At 37.2% G+C, this 24,234-nt stretch overlaps 1 protein-coding gene across 4 annotated transcripts in view; it reads left to right on the forward strand.

Moving 5' to 3' along the window:
- DOCK4 (dedicator of cytokinesis 4) overlaps positions 1 to 24,234 on the forward strand; it is a 230,487-nt gene that overhangs the window by 92,653 nt on the left and 113,600 nt on the right. For all 4 annotated transcript variants that reach the window (XM_068997410.1, XM_068997418.1, XM_068997428.1 and 1 more), the window contains exons 9-12: positions 17,172 to 17,253; positions 17,865 to 17,925; positions 19,804 to 19,936; positions 21,449 to 21,537. In XM_068997410.1, coding sequence (XP_068853511.1) covers positions 17,172 to 17,253; positions 17,865 to 17,925; positions 19,804 to 19,936; positions 21,449 to 21,537 — 365 coding nt within the window. The remainder of the gene's footprint in view (positions 1 to 17,171; positions 17,254 to 17,864; positions 17,926 to 19,803; positions 19,937 to 21,448; positions 21,538 to 24,234) is intronic.

Consider the following 24,234-nt stretch of genomic DNA (forward strand, 5'->3'; position numbering starts at 1 on the left):
TATGCCAGGAAATCTGAACCATTAATGGCTGTGCAGTGGTGATGGGTGTGGTGGGTTGATCCTGGCCTCCAGCCAGCCACAACCACCCTGTCACTCCCCTCCTCAGCTGGCCAGGGGACAGAAGATAGAACAAAAGGCTCATGGGTCAAGATAAGGACAGGGAGAGATCACTCACCAATTACTGTTGACAGATAAAACAGACTTGACATGGGGAAAATTAATTTATTGCCAATCATATCATAGTAGGATGATGAGAAGTAAACCCCAAGCTTAAAACATCCTCCTCCCCACTTCTACCTTCTTGCTGTGTTCAGCTTCATTTCTGATTTTCTCTCCTTCATTCACCCTGGCAGTACAGGGGACTGGAAATGGGGGCTGTGGTCACTTGATGACACATTTTCTCTGCCACTCCCTCCTCCTCCTCCCAGGGAGGACTCCTCACACGCTTCCTCTTCTCCAGCCTGGGGTTCCTCCCACTGGAGACAGTTTTCCATGAACTTCTCTGGCTTGAGTCCTTTCCACAGCTGTTATCTTAAATATGGCAGTAGGAATTTGGGGAACTATGTGGAAGCTGGGCTGAATTTGACAAAATTATGTCTGTGCTTTGCAGTGCAGGCAAAATAACTAACTAATACTTTGAAGGAAGGGTATACCAGTACTTTAATTTTTACTGTTAGTGCAATCATCTATAAACAGTTAGTGTTACAGTTTTAGCTGTTAACTACTGACATTTCATTCTGGTCTGCACTTCAGACAGTAGTCACCTAAATACAGTTCCTGTCATTTCTGAGAATTAAATGTGCACCAGGACACGTTGTTTGTGTTCACTCCAATGAATGCCACAGCGGGTGATAGATTTAGGAGAGAGCTGCAGACTTTGACAGAAAACAATTTGGGGTGATATGGATTGCTGAAAACAAGGTTAAGGCAGTGGTGGTGGTGTGAACGCAAATGGATTTGTTTTCCTGTTACATGAAAGCACAAATTCTAGAGCTGTTTCTCACGTGCTTGCTGTGATGTGACCTTTAGTTATTGATTCCTGACTCCAGTGTCTGTTTTCAGCTGCTGTGAACTTCCTCATCCCATTACTGGCAAACCTTGAAGAAATGTGTTGTTACAAATCCAAACTGCCTTCTAGGGCGCAGGGGGAATGACAGGATAAGCCCTTAGGAGTGGAATCTATAGGGAAAAGCATTCTGAATTTGCTCTTAAATATTTGCAAAGGATTTAGGGTAGTTGAATCAAAAATAAGTGATAAATATATATGTACAAATTTACTGGTTTTCACTATGTGTTGACTTTTTTTAGTTTAAATAGAACAGATATGTTGTGGTAGGCAATATATATGTTTATATATGTTTAAGGAATATTCTCCTAGTTTAACATATACATTGGTGCTCTCATTGTGGGACATTTTTAGGTTAGCACCTTTGAAAATAAATAAAGAGACGGAAATTAAAGCCATAAAATCTTTTAACAGTTATTCTGGTTTTGATAATGTGTCTTAGTATTCCTTTTGAACACTAAGTTTTGAATAGATCATCATTAGATGATCTTTAAGGTGTGTTGCAACCCAAACCATTCTATCATTCTATGAATAAAAGAAAAATTATGTATATTTCTAGCTAGACTGTTCTCAATTAAGTGATTTTTCATCCTGACAGCATGTATAAATGCTCATAATTTTTCCAACATGTACTAAGAGTTAGAGAGTAGGTTTTTTGTGAGATGTGAAAAACTAATTTTCAAATGCATTAGTGACTTTCCCACAGCAGAAATCTGGTATCAGATAGTGACAGAAAAAATCAGTGATGCTTCGAGTTTTTTATTTTCATATTTTCCAGCTAAAGATTTCTCTGGATTGGTAGGAGTTGTTATGCCTTGCTTACACCTAACTCAGTGAGATTAGTGCCCACTTTGGGCAATAGGAATGATTTTCTATCAACTTTGCTAAGCTAGAGGTAAATACTCTTTTGGGATCACTTTCCATTTGTTTCTGACAGTATGGGATTGTATTTTGCTCCAGACTTTTTTTTTTTTTGTTGCTGGAAGTTGCTATTAAAAATAACTGTTTCTAAATGTGTTGGTATCCACAATAATGGCAGTTCTGTTGTACTAAGTTAGGGGTAATAATAAAATACAGGTTTATCTATGACTTTATTATTGCTGTTAATAAACAATAATAATAAATATTATTTTGCAGACTCTTTCTGTATTGAAATAATTATCTAATGTGTGTCTTCACACTCTAAAAGGCTTTTTTGATCATGAATATTCTACTTGTATGGAAGCAAGAAAACTCAGTATTGAAGCCAAGTAGTTAAATCTGAGTGATGACATGCTTCTGCTTAATAAGACTATGGTTGCAAGTAATTCCTTTTCTACTTAAATGGTGCATGCTAATTTTACTTGATATGTATGCATATGTATATAGCCATATTTTCTGGCTAAACTAGCTGCTAGGAATCATTTTTGCTATCGCTTAAATTAACAATAAACAGCTGAATTCAGCCCCTGATGATTCCTAGAGTTTTCCCTGGTATGTTTTTGTATCATCTTCCATTTGTCTCCCCTTCCTTCTGCTTTGCAGTTTCCTTTCCTAGAACAGTAATAGCCCCTGAGTGGGGGTAGAGCAAGTTGTGAATGGCACTGCTTTAACACGGTACAGCTATATGGCTTGCCCCAGTAAAATTCTTTGGTTTATGCACTGTTACATCTTCTAACCTTCTATTACTCTTCCTCTTTTATTTCTGTTAAGGTCACAAGCCCAGTTTGTGTATTCCTTGGGTATTTTTGGTTTTTTAAGAAAGTAAAAAGCTATCATGATGACACCTAAATTTTAGAGCTAATTTCATTAGCATAGAATCCTAAAGGAAGCATTTTAGCATATGCAGTTGTAGAGAGGTGCTGTTACTGAAGTTGGAAAATGAAGGAGGTCCACGGTCACATCTCTTGAGATTTGTTTGTCTTTTAGTTCAGTTCTATTTTTCTGGCCACTGCTGAACTTTTACTGGCTACTTAGAGTTGTTCCTAAAGTATATGAGCTCAAACATACTCTCTCTGGATCTGTTAAGAGTCCAGACGGTACTTCATGTTGTTAAAGAAATGCTTTTATAAAATCTGTTCTGGAATCTGGCATGCTGCACAAATGTTTGAGAAAAGCAAAATCAGAAGGACTTACCAATTTAGTACAGAGCCTTGAAGATTTGTTTTTATATCATCTAATTTTGTTGTAAGCAAATCAACAGTTTGAAAGTTTAAGACTGCTGTCTACTTATGCAAGTAGTGCTAGCCAGTAGGAGTGGATCTGTAGAGCAGCAGTTCATGCTAGACCCAATGTTAACGTCTGCAAATGTTTTAAGGATTTTACCATGGACTAAATCTGTGGTTGCGTGGACTGAGTGGCAGCAGCATATGTTCTAGTTTGGATTCATGCGGAAGAAAGGCAGTTCACTAGCTAGACTGCCCTGGCTTGTGAATCAAAATGTGGAGATGATTAGAAGATTGTCTTCAAAAGCACCTAATTCTATTTAGCTTGATCATGGAGATCATAAATAGTGTATGTAAGATGGATGTTACATGATCATAGTTTGAATGGGGGAAAGGTCTGTGAAACAGAGTAACCCAGCTGTACTTTGAGAGTTAACTGTTTCTACTACAATCACATTGTGAAAGCAATTTCAGAGTTCAAAGGGATTATTGACACCTCAGTGCAATTGATTTAATGTGAGAAACACTTACTAACTTCAGGTAAGAGACAGACCACTGTTACATCTCCAAAGGAAAACTGGAAATGTGTTTGCAACATTTCAGCACAATGCAACAATCCTGTGTTCTGATGTTCTTTATTAGCTGCTTTATAAACCAGTTGTACTGTGTGGTCATTTGTGAGATTTGCGAAGTTCTAAAAGTTTTTCTGTTCCTTGGAATATGAAAGTGAATATATAGAGTCCCAGCATTTAGAGTACTGAAGAGTGTATGGTGATGATTGTTGGCTTTGGGGATATATTTTTCTCGTACCCAAACAGAAGTTAATGAAACAAACTTTTCTTTCAGCAGTTGGATCACACTTAAAAAGCCAATAATATGTACTTCAAGGGGTTACACAGTTAAAAGTTTTGTAGTACCAGATTTTCAGACAAATAAAGGACATTTGATGACAGTCTGTGCTTTCCATTCACATGTACTAGTATCAGTTACCAAATACAGCAGTTTTTGCAGCAGTGATGACCTTAGTATAGCCAGAGGGCCCATTTACACTGGAGCTCGAAGAACACCAATCATTTAATCAAAAAGATATTGATTTTTTTTTATCAGATCCTGGAAAGATCTCACTTATTAGCTTTTAATAGAATCAGTTAACAAGTGGCAAGGGACACAGTAACAGCTTAGCTGTTTTCTAGACAATGTGCATTATTCACTGAGGCTGTGTTAACTTTATTTCTTGCCATAAGAATATTCTGCTGCTATTAAAAAAAAAAAAGAAGCCAAAAACCCCAAAGAAAATATTTACCAGATGTTTGTGTTCAAAACATCAAGTTATCCCCATGTCCTCTGCAATTCCTACCTTTCCTAATCCCATAAGACTGTATTAATATATGTAGCACATTACCGTCTAGGGATATTGCATGGGTTTTTTTAAGAGAATTCTGAAAACACCAGCAACACTGGGTAGTGTATTATGAAAAAGGGAATGGAAGGTGTTAAGGCTGCTGCCTACATTTGTTCTGTTCAGACTGTGACCCCTGTTGCTGGCACTGATGATTATGCATAAGAATGCTGCATCATCTCCTGCTCAGAGTCCCATTCGCTTTGCTGACCTTTACATTTATGTAGAGTTTGTGCCTCTGTCTTATGCCAACATACTGCTGTAGAAATTCTTAAATCTGTAATATGACCCGTAGTTCTTGTAGCATTGTCTTTTCAAAACCATTTTCTTTTCTTCCAATAGCAGTACTATTAATGGGAACATTTAAAGGCAGCACTTCAGTAAGATGGAGCATGTTAAGACTTTCTTTCATTGATATACACTTTGTGTCTGTGTCAATGTGATATGAACATCTTACCAGAAATGATTGATGCCTCTGGCCCCATCCATGTGAGGAGCAGAGATAAGTTGGCATGCTAATCCTCCTTTTTCTATTGCCTTGAACAACCTTGTTTGTAACTATCATATTGCCCTCAAATGAGAAGAGATTCTTAAACAGTACAAAGAAGAATAGGCTGTTTATCCAAGGCCAGTGAAAGCAAACTGCTTTTTTTTTGTGAGCTTTTGATTATATCCTTAATGATTGTGTAAACTCCAGACCATACCAAAGAATAAGATTACCCTTCCTTTGTTGTATTTTCAACATCACCTTTTAGTGACATCCACATCATCAATCTTTTTATCCCTTTCTTATTTCAGTTTTGTTATTCATGTAATTCAGTGAAATCACTCACCAAAAGCTAAAATCCACATTTAATTAGTCAAAATACTCACTAGTTGATGTTCTAATTTTAAAATTTTTGGAAAAACCTATTTTCATTCTCTCTTTAAGGAACAAATACTCCCTTCCCCCTCTATTCTACAATAATCTTAAAAGGATTTTGTTATAGTAAGAGAATGTTTAAAGACATATTTTGCAACCTCCATCAGCATCTTCAAACCTGAGAACTGCTCATCTCAAAGAACGTGACTTTAAGTCATCACTCTAACTAAAGTTTGTGCAACTGACTATTACTGTAAGAACAACAAAGAAGGGCTTGGATACCTCTTGAATCAAGCTAATAATACATTTTCTCTACCCTGAAGGCTCACTACTGACAACCCAAGATGTCTTTCTTTAAAGGTATCCCTATGGTCTGTCTTGAGCAGGAGCTCAAATATTCAGTATTATTTTAAGCTCAGCAGTGGGTTACACTTGACTTTCAGTATCTAGTTTACTTAGGATCAGTACTCCAGACATCAGCACTCTAAATGCAGGAGACTCAAATAAATTCTTTGTTGCTTCTAAATCATGTTGAACACTAGACCACAAAGGAGATGGAGATTATATCTGTGAAGCTGTAGGGTGTGTACTCAGTGCAAAGCTACAGAAGTTGATAAAAAGGTACAGTTGAAGAACCTTGACACTCTGGCTCAAGAAAAATATGTCACATGCTGTTATGAGGGATAGTTCATTAATTATAGTCATTTGGAACTTCTGGGCAAGTAGAGAAGTGACAGGATGTTGCATCATGGCAGTTACTAACTTTTAGAGGTGGAAGATGGAAAAGACTGTGTAAAGAACCATATTTCCATAGAGACCCAAATGACCTGGCTGTCTGTCTGGGCTACCTGCAGGTGGTACTTACACATAATCACAAAATCATGGAATGGTTGAGGCTGAAAGGAAAGTCCAGAAGTCATCTGGTCTAACCACTCTAGAGCTGATTTCCCAGAATCATGTCCAGATGGCTCTTAAGTATCTCCAAGGACTGAGATTTCACAACCTCCCTGGGCAACCTGTGCCAGTGCTCAGATACCATCCGTTAGAAAAGAATTTGTTCCCTGATGCTTAGTGGGAACCTCCCATGCTTCAGTTTATGTCCATTGTCTCACTGGGAACGACTGAAAATCGCTTGACTGTCCTCTTTGCACCCTCCCCTCAGATATATTTCAATTTATTAATAAGATCCCCTCTGAGCTTTCTCTTCTCGAGCTAAACAGTCCCAGCTGTCACAGCATTCTATCCAGTCCCTTAATCGTGTCCAGTTGTGGTAAAACCAGTGCTGAGTAGAGAGGAAAAGGCTCACTTCCCTCATCCTGCTGGCAGTACTTTATTTAATGCACTCCAGGATATCATTGGCCTCCTGTACTACAAGGACACATTTCTGGTTCATGTTTGACTTGGTGTCCACCAGGACTCCTAGGTCTACAGTGTGTGAGTCTATTATTACTTTCCGTCTTCTTTTCAGACTCTTGTTTCTTTATTTCTCATCAGAGATGAGAAAAAATTAGGTTTGGAAAATGACTGTGAGGACACTTTAAACCCAGATTTCGAAATAACTTTAGATGGTGCAATGTATCTCAAATACAGAAGCTGGAGAGAGGGAGAAATAATTTTTATATATGAGCATACTTGCATGCACATTAGTTGATATTAAGATTTTCTGCTTCTGCATATGGTTTCTTTTTCTATATCTGATTGTTTGATATTTAAGTTTTGTGTTTGAATGTCATGGAAATTCAGAGGCTCTATTAATAAATAACTCTGCATAAAGACAGAGGTTTGTTCCTAACATTATCTATGAGAATTAGCATGATTCTGGGGGGAAAAAAAGTGGATGTTGTATTTTTGAGTTGTTGAGGAATGTGTTTTAACTGTGCCTCAGGCATAATTACCTGGTACCAATAGCACAGAATTTCTGGGAGGAGTGAGCAATGACTAGAGGCAGAGTTCAGACTGGACTTTGTTGTACTTTTTCAGCAATGTGAATTATTTATACAAGGAGCACAATTCAGATGCTCCTTAAAATTTTTAATCTATCATTAGGTGATAGACTACCTTTTCCTCTTAAAATACTGTTGTTTTTAGTGTGTTTAACCTTCACTTTGTTAATACTGTTCCTTGGAAATTATTGCTCAGATACCTCTACATTATCCATGGATGCTTTTTGTCTTGAGGTACTCTTGGATCTTGACTTTCTGCATGCAAATGTGCTTGCTAAGCAGGGCGGGGATTTGAGCTAGAGGAACTAGCAGCATTACTGGTAAAGGGAACAACCCATGGGAACCAGAAGCAATGAATTCATTTAGGGCTACTTTTCTGTTACAGTATTTCCACAAAAGCATAATTGCACTTTTAGTGGATCACAGCATAGGGTAGTTCAGTGTTGTTTTCAATTTCTTGTGCCTTGTTCACAAAAATATCTTATCTCGCACAGTATTAAAACCATGCTAAAGCGAATTACACAGAATCAGTGCATATATGTATATATATAGTGTGTGTGTATATATATAAATATATATATGTGCCTCATAGATGCAGCAGAGATGAAACATCTTGGTTTTTCTGCCTAGCAGACTCTTAAAGGAGTCCTCCATTCTACTTTAGTCACTGCTCTGGTTTGCCGCTCCTTAGAAGCAAAATAAAACAAAACCAGCCTAGTTTTATTTACTTCCTGCTTATTCAAGAGTTAGTCCTAATTTTAGCAGGAAGGTTGAAACACCTCAAAGAAAACATAAAGGTCACTTTGACAAGAGAGCAGCCACTGCTCTTGTACCAATCTTCTATGCATTTGGAATAAAAATGCATCTTTAGATGGCTAACTTGGTATGTACATTTCTGAATATGATTGCTATTTTTTTAAAATTATATCATCCTATATATTGATATATGTATACATATACACAATATATAATCAGGCTTAATTTTATTTTCTTACTGGCTCTAGAACATGGTAATTTTCCCATTCTTGTGGATAAGAATGTATTAGTGTGACTGTAATTGGGCTTACAAAAAGCAGCTTAAAAGAGAAACCTAAAGCTCCAGAAACTTCAAAAGTTTCCCTTCAGAAAATGTGCATCATTTTTTCCAGTTACTCATTGTGAGCAGAAAAATTCCTATGTGCAGGAATATAGTCAGGGCATATATAGGCAGTTAGCCTTTTCTTGGCAGGAGTAACATAGTAGTAAAAGTCTTTCTGCTTGGATCCTAGATGTGGAGATATTTTGGAGTAGGAATTGTCAGTGGAGTTTAGCAAAAAGATCGTTTCTTTGTTCCAGTCAGACTGGAAAAGTGATGTGCCTCAATTGAATTCTGCTGTTTTGCTTGAGAGTACTGTTTTGAACTGCCTCCAGAGGTGAGAACACTGAAGCACTGGCCCAGTCAGTCAGTGTGCCCTGTTTAGTACATTGTCATTTGTTGTTTTACATAGCCAAACAGTTGCTCACTATAGCTATTATACTGACCCATAAAATAATCAACATTCCATAAGCAAACGCAGGAACTTGAGCCGCTTAGGTATTCCATGGGTATTCAAGCTTACTTGTCTTTTCTATTCTTTCCCTAAGTCCGATTTCATATTTTGACCTGCAATCTGTTTTGGATTTAGAAACTCTTCACAGGAACATGCCAGGACCAATGAGAAATTTCAAAAGCAGTGGGTTGGTATCTTACAGATATTTCTACAGGTCTATCCTATTTCTCCTTTTTACCTATTAATATTTTAAATTTTTTTAGATTTCAGATACCAGACAATCATGGAATGGATTTGCTTAGAAGAGTACCAAAAAGATCATCTACTTCCACCCTCCCTGCCATGGGCAGGGATACCAATATCAGTAGCAAATATATATTTTATTTCTCTCTCACAATTAAGTAATTCTACTCATAGCTCAGTTTTACGTACTCATCAACAACACTAGTATAAGCAGATGGGATTCATGCAAGAGTGGTGGCAAGAAGGTGTGTGAAAGGAATGTTTGACACAACTGTATCCTCCTGCCAAATGTTTTGGCTTTGTGGTAGTTTCTGTAAGAAGATCTTTTCTACAGATTAGGATTAACCTTCATTGCCAGGTATCTTGGTTTAAGACAATTTAAAGGGGGGCACACTCTAAAATGAGTTACCTCTCCTTAGTTTCAACCAATCCCTTTCCACCAATAAGGAAGAAATGTGAGTAGGTATCAGTGAAAAAAATAATAGTTTACTTAACAAGCGGAACAGCAACAGGCAAAAAAATAAAAGTAAATAATCACTAGATACAGAATTGCTAAATGTGAGGAACATTGGGGGAATGAAGAGATACCCAAATTGGCAGGGTACCACCCCCTCCTGAGATGGCAGCCCCCACTGCTGACCGCGTAGGGAGACAAAGGGAAAATGGCGTCTGACTCGGATTTCCGAGATGGTGCCCACCACAGGGATGCAATAACATTTTGTGTTACCCACGACACCAGGGGATCACAACACTTCGTCCTGGTTTGTAAGAGGTTCTAGCTGTTTTAGTAACACTTCTGTTTTGTGCTGGTTTTGGCTGGAGTAGCGTTCATTTTCTTTCCGGTAGCTGGTATGGGGCTGTGTTTCGGGTTGGTTCTGAGGACAGTGCTGGTAACACAGGAATGTTTTAGCTATTGCTAAGCAGAACTTACACAGGGTTAAGTCCTTTTCTGCTTCTCACCCCACCCTGCCAGTGAGGAGGCTGGGGGTGTATGAGGAGTTGGGAGGGGACACAATTGGGACAGCTGACCCCAACTGACCACAGGGATATCCCACACCATAAGACATCATGCCCAGCATATGGAGCTGGGGGAAAATAAAGAAGGAAAGGGGTTGGAGTAATGGTATTTGTCTTCCTCACTCACTGTTACCTCTCATGGAGCCCTGTTTTCCTGGGAATGGCTGGACACCTGCCTCCCCATGGGAAGTGATGAATGCTTTGCTTTGCTTGTGTGTGTGGCTTCTGCTTTATCTGTTTAACTGCCTTTATATTAACCCACAAGTTTTCTGACTTTTACCCTTCCAATTCTCTCCCCCACCCCACTGTGGGAGAGTGAGCTGGTGGCTGAGCTACCAGCTGGGGTTAAACCACAGCCCTTTTACAAATCATTCATTTTATCTGACTTTTTGCAATGCTGTGTAATTTGTTGTCGTTGATGAGACAGTTTTGATAAATTGCTCTTTAAATACTGTCTATTCTTGAATTGCAAGAGAATTAACATTTTTCTTCAGGTTAGTACGAGTATTTTTTGAGGAGTTGGTGTTCCAGCAGTCATCTTTGCTTTGGCCTGATGGCCTTGACTGTCCTATTCAGCCTTTTTATGGGAGCTGCTGCGTGTGACTTTACAACAAATTACTTTTGTGAGTACGTAGAATGAAATAGATATGGTAGGAATTAATTCCTTAAAAAAAAAAGCCACGAGTGTAGTCTAGCAAGCAAATGCTTCTGAGTAGGTTTGGTGTTATATTTTATAGGTAGACAGAGTCTGATTTTAATCATATATTTCATAAGCCCTCCCAGAAGTGAGGGTGTGTTAGAAATTAGTTGTATTTCATGATGTAGCTCAGTTCCTCTCAGGAAGAGCCATGTTCAGTGAAACAAATCCACTTTCCCATCCACTGTTTAAAGATTCTTTCGCAAATATCTTCTACTTGCTGTAGTTGGACAAAGGGTGCTAGCTTATATAGGTCTTCGATCTGGACTTGTGTAGTTAAAAACATTTTTAAAGTAGATGGTTATCCCAAGCCAGAGGAACCTGTGGTATTGACTATGTCACTCATATGCACTAACAAATAACCCTCTTTTTGATTCTGCTGTAAAACTTGAAAACTGACAGGAGAAATAGCTGTTTTTAAATGTGATGATGAAAACACTGGAAAAGCTGACTTGTCATGTAGCTGGTGGAGCTTAAACAATGAGCTACGTTCAGAAATGAATGCAGTGTTGGAATTGTGGACCAGCCATGACATGTATGTGCCAGATTTAGGTAACCATGAGTTGTATTGAGCACCAGTGGTGTCTGTATGTGTATATATATCTCTGTATGTTTATATATAGTTGGTTTACAGATCATCTCACTAAGAACGTGTTGCAGTCACACTGGCTACCAGCGAAAGGCATGTTAGGATTGACATAAAATACAGACTTGCTGCTTGGAAACCTCCAAATGGCATTGAAGACATAGGAAACCAGGTGGTGTTGGAGGAAGGGGAATTTTCTTAAATGCTGTTGTTTCCCTTCACTTTAACAATTCCTCCTGCTCTCTTCAGGTTTAATTTCCATATTTGGGGGAAAATACTGCAAATCTGCTTGTATCCATGCTGTTACCTTAGTCAGTGACTAGGATAATAATCAAAACTGTAATTCAGCTTCAAGGGTATGTAGGTCTGTGCACTGGTAATGCTGTGATGCAAAATGTTTATCTGTGGTGGCAGACTAAGATCACTGAAGGCTCCAGCTTCTGGTATATGTTTTTTCTTCAGTTTTAAATACCTGCTGATAGATTCCTAAAAACAGTATTCTGTTTTTAAACTCTCATCTTCCTCTGGCTCCTGGTGCGTCATGAAAAATAATTTAAAATTATTGCTTTCTAACTATTTTAAGAAATGTGTGATGCAATCTTTCAGTTAAAATACAGCTGCAAATATCTAAAATAATGTTGGGTGTGTTCATAAAAACTGTCGTAATAAAAACCAATTTCTCACTGCTGTCTTCAGTTAATAAAGAGGTAAAAGAGGATGAGAGCAGGAGCTTGATTTAGCTATGTAAGTCTGTTTTACTTTTCCTCCAGTCTCCTTTTCTGCTTTCTCTTTTTCTTGTTAACTGTACAGCTAGCCAAGGAAAATTGGGCTCCACTGCATAAATCTATGAACATTCCTTGAATATTTTTTTTCTTCTTCTTCTCTCATGTTGTCACCATGGGGCTAGGGGACAGAAAGATAAGCTTTGATGTACCATAATAAGATTGTTTCATTTATTTTTGTTAGTATTTTTGCTTTGATTTTTATCTGAGATTGGCTGACATCTTATCTTTATAGTACTCATTCTTCCTTTTCTGTCCCCCTTTGCTTATTGCCTGTATTTTACAGTTAGAAATTTGGGGATGGTTTTTTAAGTACATAAAAGATGAAATACAGGGGCTGACTTGCTGTGGATCAGCTGGTACTTCTAAGTCATGTTGCCACATTTATCATTGTTATTCGCTGATTAAGGATATACTTTAGGCTTTATGATCTTTCAGTAACTTATGATATGTTGTACAATATTCCTCTGTATTTCAACACTAAGTATGAGGGTAACGTTTTATGTCTGATCTGGGTTTTATGAAACTCTAAATGAAGTAAATTCAAATTGAAGTTCCTAATGAGCATCCATTAACAGTGTTCTGGAATGTAATAAACTTGAGGTGGTGAATTATGTGGCAGAATTCCCTCATTGCCTCTCATTATTTACTTTGGAAATCACTGTAAACTATTTTCAACTAGAGAGCATTTATAAAGATGTCTGAAAGTGGAGCTGTACTGAGAGCTATGACTGTTTGATGTCATAGTTTTGCCACAAGAATATGCCATGTGGTATAAATCTGGCTGGATTTTTTTTTTTTTTTCGATAGTGTGTTTATAAATCATACAGCAGGCAATCTGTCTAGACTGGTATCATGTGACTGGTAATATTTTCCTGCTAATACCAAGGAAATAGAGGTCACATGAAAATAGAACAGTTTTCAGCCATGTTTCTTTAAAATGCATCTGTTAAGCCTGCCGATTTGGAACACATTGTTACTCTGCTAATACATAAGAAGTTACAGTACAAAAATCCCTTGCTGACCTTCTTAAATTATTCTCTCCAGCATTAGTTCTTTCCTTATTTTCAGTGGGAAGACAGATGAGTTTAAATGTGTACAGCATGTTTAAGTGGTGAGATTGGTGCTCATAAAAAATGTGTTGTAGTCTAAACTAAAATCAAATCGTCCTAATACAAAGAAGAGGTATTTCTGTGTTGCTGTGTGTACTTGCTGTATCTATGTATGTGTAGCTGACTGATGAGAAAACTGCTGTGCAGTAAGATACCAGCTCTAGATTTAACCCTCTTGAGATTTTTACTGCTCTTTGAAGCCAAGCTTTCAGATCTTGGGAAGTCTGTCTTTATTTTGTTTTATGAAGGCTGTTGACTTTCCTTAGCACTTTTTCTAACCTGTTTGTCTCCACCGAAATCCTTTGAAATGGTATATAAATGCCCATGCTCTATGTACGTAGATATAACATTGCCATTTTTGTCTTGTAATCTTACAAGTCTAACTGCTTGCATTTGCTCCCTGGAAATGTTCAAAGATAACCATTTTTATCTGAGCTGTAACTGTTACTGTCATATGTTTCTAGTGAAAAAAAGGTATCATAAAGCACCAAACAAGGATTAAGTTGGGGTTTTTTTGTTTGTTTGTTTTCTGTTTTGTTTTTTTTTTTTGGTGGGGGGTTGGTTGTTTTATTTTTATTTGTTGGTTTTGGTTTGCTTTTTTTATTGGCACCGGGTCCTCTGCTTCAGTGAAACAAAATTTCAAATTCAAATGAGGGAAGTAGATCTGCATAACCATTACATGTCGGTTGCAATCAGTATATTTCTTTGTGGCATCACAAAAGTCTTGGCTTTTAGTTGTGTTGTGAATCATAATCTCATGATCTGTGAGTATAAGCAGAGCTTGAAAATTTCATATTGTAGTGGACAGTGAATAGGAAGCTTTCAAAAGATGTGCCTTTGTTTGTGTGGAATGTAAACTTAATTAAATACAGAGTACACTCCCAGTTAAATATATTTCCCAGTTAACAGGTAAACAATGAAGTTTATGAATAGTATTTTTCTTTGAACCAACATATCTAGCATTTGTTTTAAAGGCAAACACATGGTGAAATGTGATGTGTATATATATGTATTACTTTTAAATTGTTGTACAGACTGAAGATAAAGCGGTGAAATTCAGAATCACCTTTACTGGCCAAATTTTTATTGATGCGTACCAATGCACTGCAGGCTTCAGTGCACAGAGGCTGTATTAGTGCTGAAACAAAGACTTTTTCATTTGTATTTGATTTGGCATGGTGCCACACATAATGGGCTCCTAAAACTTTATCTACTTTGGCAATATAATTAATAATTCTTGTTCAATGTACAGTAACTTTGTGTGAGACTTATAAACAAAGCTCTGCACTTTTTTTTTTACTGTATTTTCCAATATTGCAAATGAGCTAAATTCTAAATGAAAGGGCATAATTATTTTGAAACCAGTTGTAAATCAACAGCAAAATACCAACTTGTTTCTCTGCAAAAATACTCTTACATAAACAGTCTTTAAAACTCAATTTTAATGCTCTCATGGAGACCTAAGCTGCAGAAGTTTGCTGTATCATGAAACATGAATGAGAAAAATAGCATTTTGCTCAGGAAATAACATTTTCATGTACTTTGATGCATGAGCTTAGCTCTATTGTTTCTTAGGTTCTGCCTTTTAAGGCGTCTGATAAAAAAGCTGTACAGCTGAAGATTGCACAAAAGTTTTCAAAGAATCACAGTAAGAAAGTTTTAAGTATTTACAGGTTCAGCCTGGATAGCTGGCACATAGAAACATAAAGCATTCTCCAGACAGCTCTTAAGAAATGTGCTTCTGAGTGTGACAGTATCCTGGGTTGTGTCAAAAAGAGCTTAGCCCGTTACTTATGGGAAGTGATCATCCCTGCTCAGCATTGGTTAGACCGTGCCAGTTTTGGGTCCTTCAGTACAAGACCAATATTAATGAGCTGAAGTGAGTTCAGCAGAAGGCCTCACATTCTTTGTGGACAGGAGCTCCTGCCCTGGAACATGAGGTTGAGGCTGTGGGGCTTGTTCAGACTGGAGGAGCAGCAGTTTTGAGGGGAGCTAAATCACAGAATAATCACAGATGCATAGAATGTTTTGAGTCAGAAGGGACTTTCCTAGTTCATCCCCCATGCGATGAGCTGGGACATCATTACAGAATCATTAAGGTTGGAAAAGTCCTCCAAGATCATAGAGTCTTGGAGTCTTGCTGGTCAGAGCCCTGCACAATCTGAATATTTCCATGGGTGGGGCATCTATTACCTCACTGGAAAACCTGTTACAGTGTTTTACCACTGCCATTGTAAAAAAATTCTTTCTTATTTCTAATCTGAATCAATCCTCTTTTAGTTTATAATCTTTACCCCTTGTTCTGTGGCAACAGTCCGTGGTAAAAAGTTTGTCCCCATTTACCTACAGAAGATCAATAACATCAACAGTGCATGGTGGGACAATGAGAGACAAGGGATATACATTGAAACAAGAGAATGTGCATCTGGATGTAAACAAAAAATTGATGACAGTCAGACACTGGAATGGGTTTTTCAGAGAGCCTTTGTGGTTTCCATAGCTGAAGGTTTTCATGACTCGCCTGGCTGAAGCTCTCAGCAAGCTGATCTGACCTTACAGCCGACTCTGCTTTGAGCAGGAGTTTGGACAGAGAGGCCCTTTGAGGTCCCTTTCCACGTGAATGACTGATTCTGTGAATGATCGATGCACATTTTCTACAAGGCAAATGCTGGTGCAATAAAGATTTAATTAGTCTCTATTGAGCTGGATCTTCTCCAACATATTCCTAGTGATTTTCCAGCTAGATTTTGAAAAGTTGTGCTTGATACAGAGCAGTGGTAAACCATGTTTAGCTTCTGGAACAAGGAGAAGATGTGGATACAGCTGAGAAAAAAACCTAGTTGTACTTAGGAAATTTTATTTCTGATTTGACCATTACAGGACATCCAGATGTGTCTGGCCAGATGGGGCTGGAGGTGAGAGGGTGAGGGGAAATGTATATAACACTTACTTGCCTTTCCCATCTTCCACATTTATCACTACAGAAATGTGATTGTTACATTTCTTGTGAGGCTTCTTGTCTTAGAGAAAATTATCCAAAGCATGGAAAATTTGCTTTTTCATCATATTGCTGTGCATGAATTGCCAGGTTTGCTTAGAGATTATCCATAAATCCTACTATCTAATGGAAATATTTCGAAAAGTAATTTCTCTTCCAGTGGGGTCTTGTGCCCTCTTCTATTTGGAAATAAGGATTCTCTGCATCTCCCTACTAGCAGTATTAGTACTTATATCAGCTGCAGCATTTAACACCTCACTGTCGATTGCAAAACAGGATTTCAAAAATGAAATTTTCCCTGCTGGAACTTTCAAGACTCTTACAAAACTGCTAAAATCAGTGTACTGTAGTGAGAGTTTTTAATAGAGTTGCGTAAGAAAAATGTCTCCTACAATCATCATCCTACATATTAAAAGGAATATTGGTTGAATACAAGCATGGCGATGTTGACATTTGTTTAACAAGAATCAATACCAACTTACTACACATCTAATTTTAGTTTTAGGATAAATGGATTTTATTGCTTGTGTTTCTGTGTACTAGGATGTACAATATCATTCTTCCAAATGACAGTCAGTCTTCTATTTTGTATTGCGATTTAGTAATTTTGTTAGGTGATTAAGTTAATCACTGCCCTTCACTAGTGTCTCCCTTTTTTTATTGAGACTTTCAGAAACAAACGAATGAAACAATTTCTATGTTGAAGAAGGTTGCATCTGGAAATAAGATCAAAATGAGATCTGCTTTTGCTGCAGTGTTGTTTAACATATCTGTCATATTTGTTTCCTTACAGTGAAAGATTTTTTTTAAGACTGAATAGAAATGGCTTGCCAAAATGTCCAGAAAAGCCTGAAAGACACTGTTCTCTTTTTGTGGTGAGTTCTTCCTAGTCTCAATCTTTTTTTGTGCTGGATGTTGAAAATAGAAGTTGGATTAAATTGTTATTCTGTGGTTAACTCAGAACTGCTCCCTAAGCTTGTACATTGCTATGAACATCAACTCGAGAGGCTGGTTTGAGGGGCTGAAGGGTGAAATCCCAACTTGAAAGTTTTCTGGCAGCATGTGGACACTCCTTGGACTTCCACATAGGCATATGTACCGGTCGTTCTCTCTGCAACAAGGACCAGTTACGTTTCCTCCTTGTACTTTTTACACCCAAACGATTGTTTGTGCAGCACTTGCTGTACTTCCAGAATATTTGGAATTGCACAAATGCATCACTGCTTTTCAAGGCACACAACAAGTCTCTTGTGCCCTCCCACTGATTTTGCTACATTACAGGAAATTCTAACCATGATATTTTAGGACACTCATTTTGAGTGCATGACTGCCAATTTAAAGTGTTGAAGGGATTTGTTAATGCTGTATAAATGAACTCACTGTTCATTTATCACTTCCACTGGCAGCGAAAGCAGTGTGTACAGATCTCTTTAAATGTCACGTTTTAATCAGGAGTCATAAATAATGAGGTTCTGATCTTGTGCAGGATTTGGGTAGCAGTGAACTCAGGAAGGACATCTATATCACTGTGCACATCATCCGAATAGGTAGGTATAATCTTATATTTGTTAGACATGTGACAGTAAATAAAAGAAAACTGCTTGGAGCTAGCTTTTGGGTTTTTTATAATAGCTAGACTTCTGAATAAATTTTTGGAAAAGAAAATGCCTGGGTTTTGTTGGAAAAATTGCTTTGGCTTTCTCAGCATTGTTTTATGTTATTTATCAAGTATACTGCTAACTGAGTTTAGATGCAGTATACTTTGTTACTATCACAAAACAAAATGAAAGTGTCAAATATGAACTGTGCTAAGATGATGGAGTTGTCATTGGGGAGTCCATTCTTGTTCTAAAGTGTAATTTCAAGCATCCTTTGAACAAAGAAAAACTTGCCTGGACATTTAGTGTACCTAATTTGTATATAATACCTGATGCATATATGAAATTGTTCAGATGAATTTTGTCTTCTCCCTGACTGCTTTAGAAAGGGCGAGAGGGAAAAAATGGACAATATTTCATAAAAATTTTAATTTCTGATGTTGCAGACAGATACCAAGTCCTCTAGGAAAAAAGTGGAGAAGAAGAGTGTACATTTGTGTTAGGTACTTATTTTAAGAAGTTATCCTCTGGGCTGTACTGATGTGAAACAATAATCTTTGGGTCTGCTTCTGATATCTTAGATATATTGTTTTCTTTGTAAATTGCTTCTAGTTGCATCAGTGCAGTGCTAAATATAACTTTTCTTCCTATTTTTGAAAGACATTTTGGTTTGAAGTATAGTTGCTGTAACTTGTGCTGAGTTTAGAAACAACTTCTTACAAAGTAAGCTTTATTTTATGACTTTGAGAAATAATTTTCCTTGCATTTTTATGCTGATTTGATATTTCATCAAAATACAGTGTTTCGTTTTTATTGGCAAGGTTTTAGAAAAGATACGGTAAAATCTGATTGTAAGTACCGTTAGAAGAATAAATGTTTTAAAGAATATTAAAGAGTATGATTTTTCCAGTTGTATAATTTTTAAATATATTCACAGTCAAGTTTATACATGAACCACTGAAATATTAAACAGTTAAAATAACATTCATCTGCTTTATGGTGTGAAAATGAACAATTACTCTACAAGCTGCTGTGATGCATAGGGATATTTGTGGGAGACATTGCCCTGCAGCAGCTGCAGCCATAGGGTTTTTTTTGTCAGAAATTAAGACTTGGTGGGAAAGATACATAGCTGCTAGTGCACAATTGAATAAAATGGATAGAAAGAGGGCAGTTTCAAATGCCAGGAACACAGCGAGAAGATTGATGAATTGTATTTAAATCAAATAGAAAAGGCCTAGAAAAAACATCTTGTTTCAAATCTCTTTCCCTTGACTGCCTTCTTTCTTTCCTTACCATAAATTGTTCTTCTGCTCTTTGTCATCTTTTCTCCCTTTGTTTCATCTCTTCTTCTTCATTCTTCTGCAACTGGTCAGTTATCTCCTTGCTTTCCAGTTGCCTATAAGGAAACAGCATTTGATTACTAAATTGTAATGGCTCAATCACAACACCTCTCACGTAAATGATGGGTAGCAACAGGCACAGTAAAATAATTCTTGCGAGACTGTGAATGTTGAACACTGTCATGTCTGAACTCTAATTTGATAGTGTCATGAGGTTTCTATGACTGGGTATTACAAAGTGGGTGTTTGTTGAGTGGGGGTCATGTGAGGATGAGGAGAAGCTCTGGTCTGAGACCTTTCAAGATCACCACATATTGAGTGGGCTTGCTGTACCATTTGTTATCTGAGTGTGGTATAAAGATGGATCAGGTTCCCAATGAGAGTATACTTGTCATTGTCTGAGCTGGATTGCTTGCTACCTCCCTTCTGTGGTTTGGAGAGCAGTTCCATGGATTATGCATCAAATATGTGTTTTGTTTGGCAGGACGAATGGGAGCTGGAGAAAAGAAAAATGCCTGCAATGTACAGTATAGACGGCCCTTTGGCTGTGCAGTCCTCAGTATTGCAGATTTGCTGGCAGGAGATTCAAAGGATGACCTCGTCTTAAAAGTCTACATGTAAGAAATGTTTTTTTTCTTAATTTTTGAAAGTACCTTAGAGTCATTTTGCATCAGAATCAGTGGGGTTAAGTGCAGTGTGAGTAAATAGCTCTACGTCCTTTCTGTTCAAAAATGCGCAGTAGCTGGTTTTTTTGGTTTTTTGGTTTTTTTTTTTTATCATAATGTGGAAATTTTGGCTAGTTCTACAGGTGTGTTTATAAAGTGGGATGATATTAAAGATAAAGGCTGCATCTTTTTGGGTACTGGTGTATGTTTTGTCATTTTTAACATTATTCTGGAACTCTCTTGTTATGGTAACATAAAGTGCTTTTAGGACTTATTTAAGTGCCTTGTGCTGCCTAGGCATCTCGTGGAAATACTTTGTAACTACAGAAAAAAAGCAGGCAGAGTATCTTTTTGTGAAATGAAGCAACTATATAATGGGAATAACAAAAATATAAAAGGCAGTTAGTGCTGGAGAATGAAAAATCAAAAGTAGATTTAAAAATGAATGCTTGATTAAATAGTGTATTTTGGCTGATAGCAATTGGAAGAAAGTTCAATTTTCTAGTACCAACTCAATGTATGTAATTTCCTGCTGATCTTGGATATTACAGTAGGAACTGTTTTGTGGAGTGGTCTATTCTAAGTACCTATACCTGGGACACACCATGTGCATGAGAAAGTTCTGCCCCTCCCAGGGATAACACTCAAATCTTGAAGTCATGGATGTCTTTCCTCTGTTTCCATCTATCTTGAATTAGAACTGCTGAAATCAGTGCTGCAGAAAAACAGTTTAATGTAACAGTGGACAGGTGGGCTGGCTCTTACTTAGACTCCCAGAACATTAAAGTCACATAAGTGTTCACTATTGATTAACAAATTGTTAGGTTTGTCTGCCTATTATATTTTGGTTTTTTTTTTTTAATTTTACCTGTTTGTTTTAAAATAACAAAAACATGAAAGAAGAATTATCACTAGAAACCAGATTTAATGCTAAGGCTAACTCAAGTCTAAACTTTTGAAAAGTGATCATTTGAACATTTTCCTTATGGAAAACCAGGTATTTTCTAAAAGTATACTGAAATGTAATTTACTCTTTCACTGACTACCTCCTGAAGATCACAAACTTTCAAAGTAACTTTGAAGTGTATAGCACAGATTCTTTTGTCTGCTAAGACCAGCTCTGGGTCCTGTGTCTCCTTTGGAGTGTCACAAGATAGATTTCTGTGTGGGTTAGTCCTGAAGGATAGATCTATACAGAAATGAACTTGGTCATGGCTGAATTCCTCAGCATAATTGTTCCTATCTTTCTCCCATCCTTTGCCACGCGAAACAGTTATTTCATGGTGCCTTTCTCAAATGGTAAGGGCACTCTTTCCATTGAGACAGGCAGTTTCATGGGGCTTTAGCTCCTATTGTGTTATTTGTTTCATGAGCTAAAGAGGATTTATTTAGGGATATGTTGTGAAGTTGGTCTGATAAACTTGTGTTCCCATTTCAGAATTTAAAAAGTTATCATTATCCTAGGTGCAACACAGAGAGTGACTGGTATCAGATCCATGAAAATATCATTAAAAAGCTGAATGCGCGTTACAACTTGACAGGCTCCAATGCAGGTGAGTAATTTGCCAGCTTTCTGTTTGCATTCTTAGGGGTTTCTTAGTTTGCAAATGAAGTAGCTCTATTATAGAAGGACTAACATCTATGAAAGAAACATTTTTGCACATAGAGAAAAACAGTCAGATGAAAATGTACAATGCTGCTGTTCATGTGCACATTTAAAAATAAAAAGTGAATTTTCTTCAAGGAACTATTTAATGTAAACTTTTATTCTGAGGAGTTCAGTTCTGGAGCTGATCAAATTATTAATCTGTATTGCTTGACATTTCTGCTTCACATTTTCATCAGGAATATAAAATTTGCCATTCACATTACTGTTGTGTTTTAGGAACGGTATTCCCCAATTTAGTACTCACACTAAAAAGAAAACCACAAGCCACTCTACTCCCCCCCACAGGTGGGATATACAGAAAGGCAGAGATCCTGGGATGACAACTTACTGTAGAGAGCAATGAGATAAGAAAAAGAAACAGCAGCAACATTAATAACAAAAGTGTACAGAAGAGGGTGATTCACATGCAAAATGTGAATGGGCAACAGTCAGCAATGGTGGATGAGTTTGCCCTTCCCTCCAGGCTTTTTCTTGACCTGAAGCCACACCACTCCTTCCTGGAAGCCAGAGTTCCTTGGTTCCACAGCATCGATGATGTAGCTGGTATAGAATAGCAACCTAGACACGCCCACAGGGCTCCAGACTTCACCCCCTCGTGGCTGAAGCCAGAACAAGTATATACTACACTTCAGAAAAAAATGAACGTGCAGTCTGCATTCTTACTGGTAGCTTTGAATTCCAGCTGAGCAAGATGCAGAGTTGTAATTTAAGAACTTGCCAGTAGTCCTCCACAGTCAGCTGTATGTTACTGGAACTGTCACTGAAATAAATTTGTGTGTGAGACTTAAGGAAACAAAGCACAACTGAGCTTTGTTATTATGAGATGGTGGTTTGACTCATAGAAGATGTTGAATTTGCATTTTTTGTTTTCTTTTTTAATATCAACTTGCTAACTTTTTCTGAATTCTGTAATTCAAAGATGGAGTCAAACTTGAAATGAAACCTGAAATGGAGGCTTATGAGTCTATTGTCCCTATATTCAAATGTTGGTTTTCCCTGTGAAATGTTGATTAGTTGAAATATGACTATAGAAAAATCTCATTTTGAAGGTTCCAGTATATTGTATTTGTAATTGCTTTCATGTAGTAGGCCTCATGCTTCTTTACCTAATTATATATTGCAGGCTTCTTTAACTTGATTTCAAGCATAATGTTTATTTTGAAAATGTATGTTTAACAATCTTTAGTGGACAACCAAGAAGCACATAAAACCTCATGTTATTTATCAAGACTGAAGTTATATATTTAACCATTTCTAATTCTATTATTTTCTCATGTAACATAGCCATATGTATATATATTTAAGGTTTAGAATATCACAGATCTTATTGGACAAGAAATATAAAAATCATGTACTGCAAATAGAAGGGTACATTACTGAGTAAGTTTAATGTTTAAACATTAACATGCTTCTTAAATATGTTAATCATATTCATCAAGAAGAAACTTATTCTTGGTTGTTCTGACTGTCCATGCAATATGTGCTTACTCTGTGATACATTCCTAATCTTATTTTTCTCTCATGAAATGTCATAGTTAAATGTGCAGTTCTTAGGAGACATTGGATAAACTTGAATACTCTTAATTATGTGAATATTCAACATGAAAGACATTGCACATGAATTGTTTTGCAGGGGTTGCGGGGGCTGGAAACTAAAGGTAGCAAATGGAAGATTAGTTACATTTTGAAAAGGTTTGTCAGAGTAAGGGAGGCAAAGAGGGAAGATTAGCACAGAATTCCAGTAGTGGATGTGAAGGTTGGAGAGAGAAGGAGGAAGTGAGCAGTAATGCTACTTAGAGTACCGAGCAACTGAAAGATAAACTATGGAAGGCTGTTTATATCACACACATGAAATTCATTCTCCTGTGACTCCTTAGCAGCCTTACAAAGCACTTGCAAGGTTTTAGCAATATGTTCAGATACTTCTGCTGACACCTCATGGAAAATATTGTTGTTACACTACTTCTTATTTTTCATTTGCTCTCTTTTTCTGTGATAGTGTTGAGTGGCTGGTTCTGAAGCCTCATTAGCTTCGGCTATCACCTTGTTGTTGTCAAAAAAGGATAACACCTTGCATTATAGGAGAGAGAGAGGTCTTTTCTCTCCATTAGGAACTGTTGTAGGTATGAGCCAGATGTAGGAAAACTTGATTTTTTGGTTTATGTCACACTTGTCCTTTTCAAATCACCTTGAACACTTTAAAAAGACTTAGAAAGGAAGCATGGTAAAAATAACAAACAGCAAAGATGCTTCAGACTGTTGTTTACTCTCTAGGCCTGTTCCCTCTTCGTATTCCCCTACAGTTTCTTTCAAGTCAGGAGATTTTACAAAGTCTTTAGTTTACACAAATTGTTGTGTCCCCCTGCTAAAATAGTTTATCAGATAGTTCATAATATTCTTCAGGAAAAAAAAATCTTTCCGTTTTTGGGGCAATCTAAAAAGGAACTCAAAATGTACTTTGAGTGTCCTGCATTAAAATGCATAGTGACAGACTATAGCATTTGTATTTGCCACTCAACCCCCCACTCCCAAACACCTACTTTTTCTGCTTCAACTCATGATGGTTCTTAAGTACAGAGTC

This window comes from Aphelocoma coerulescens, chromosome 1A, assembly GCF_041296385.1.
Source record: "Aphelocoma coerulescens isolate FSJ_1873_10779 chromosome 1A, UR_Acoe_1.0, whole genome shotgun sequence".
Taxonomy (NCBI): domain Eukaryota; kingdom Metazoa; phylum Chordata; class Aves; order Passeriformes; family Corvidae; genus Aphelocoma; species Aphelocoma coerulescens.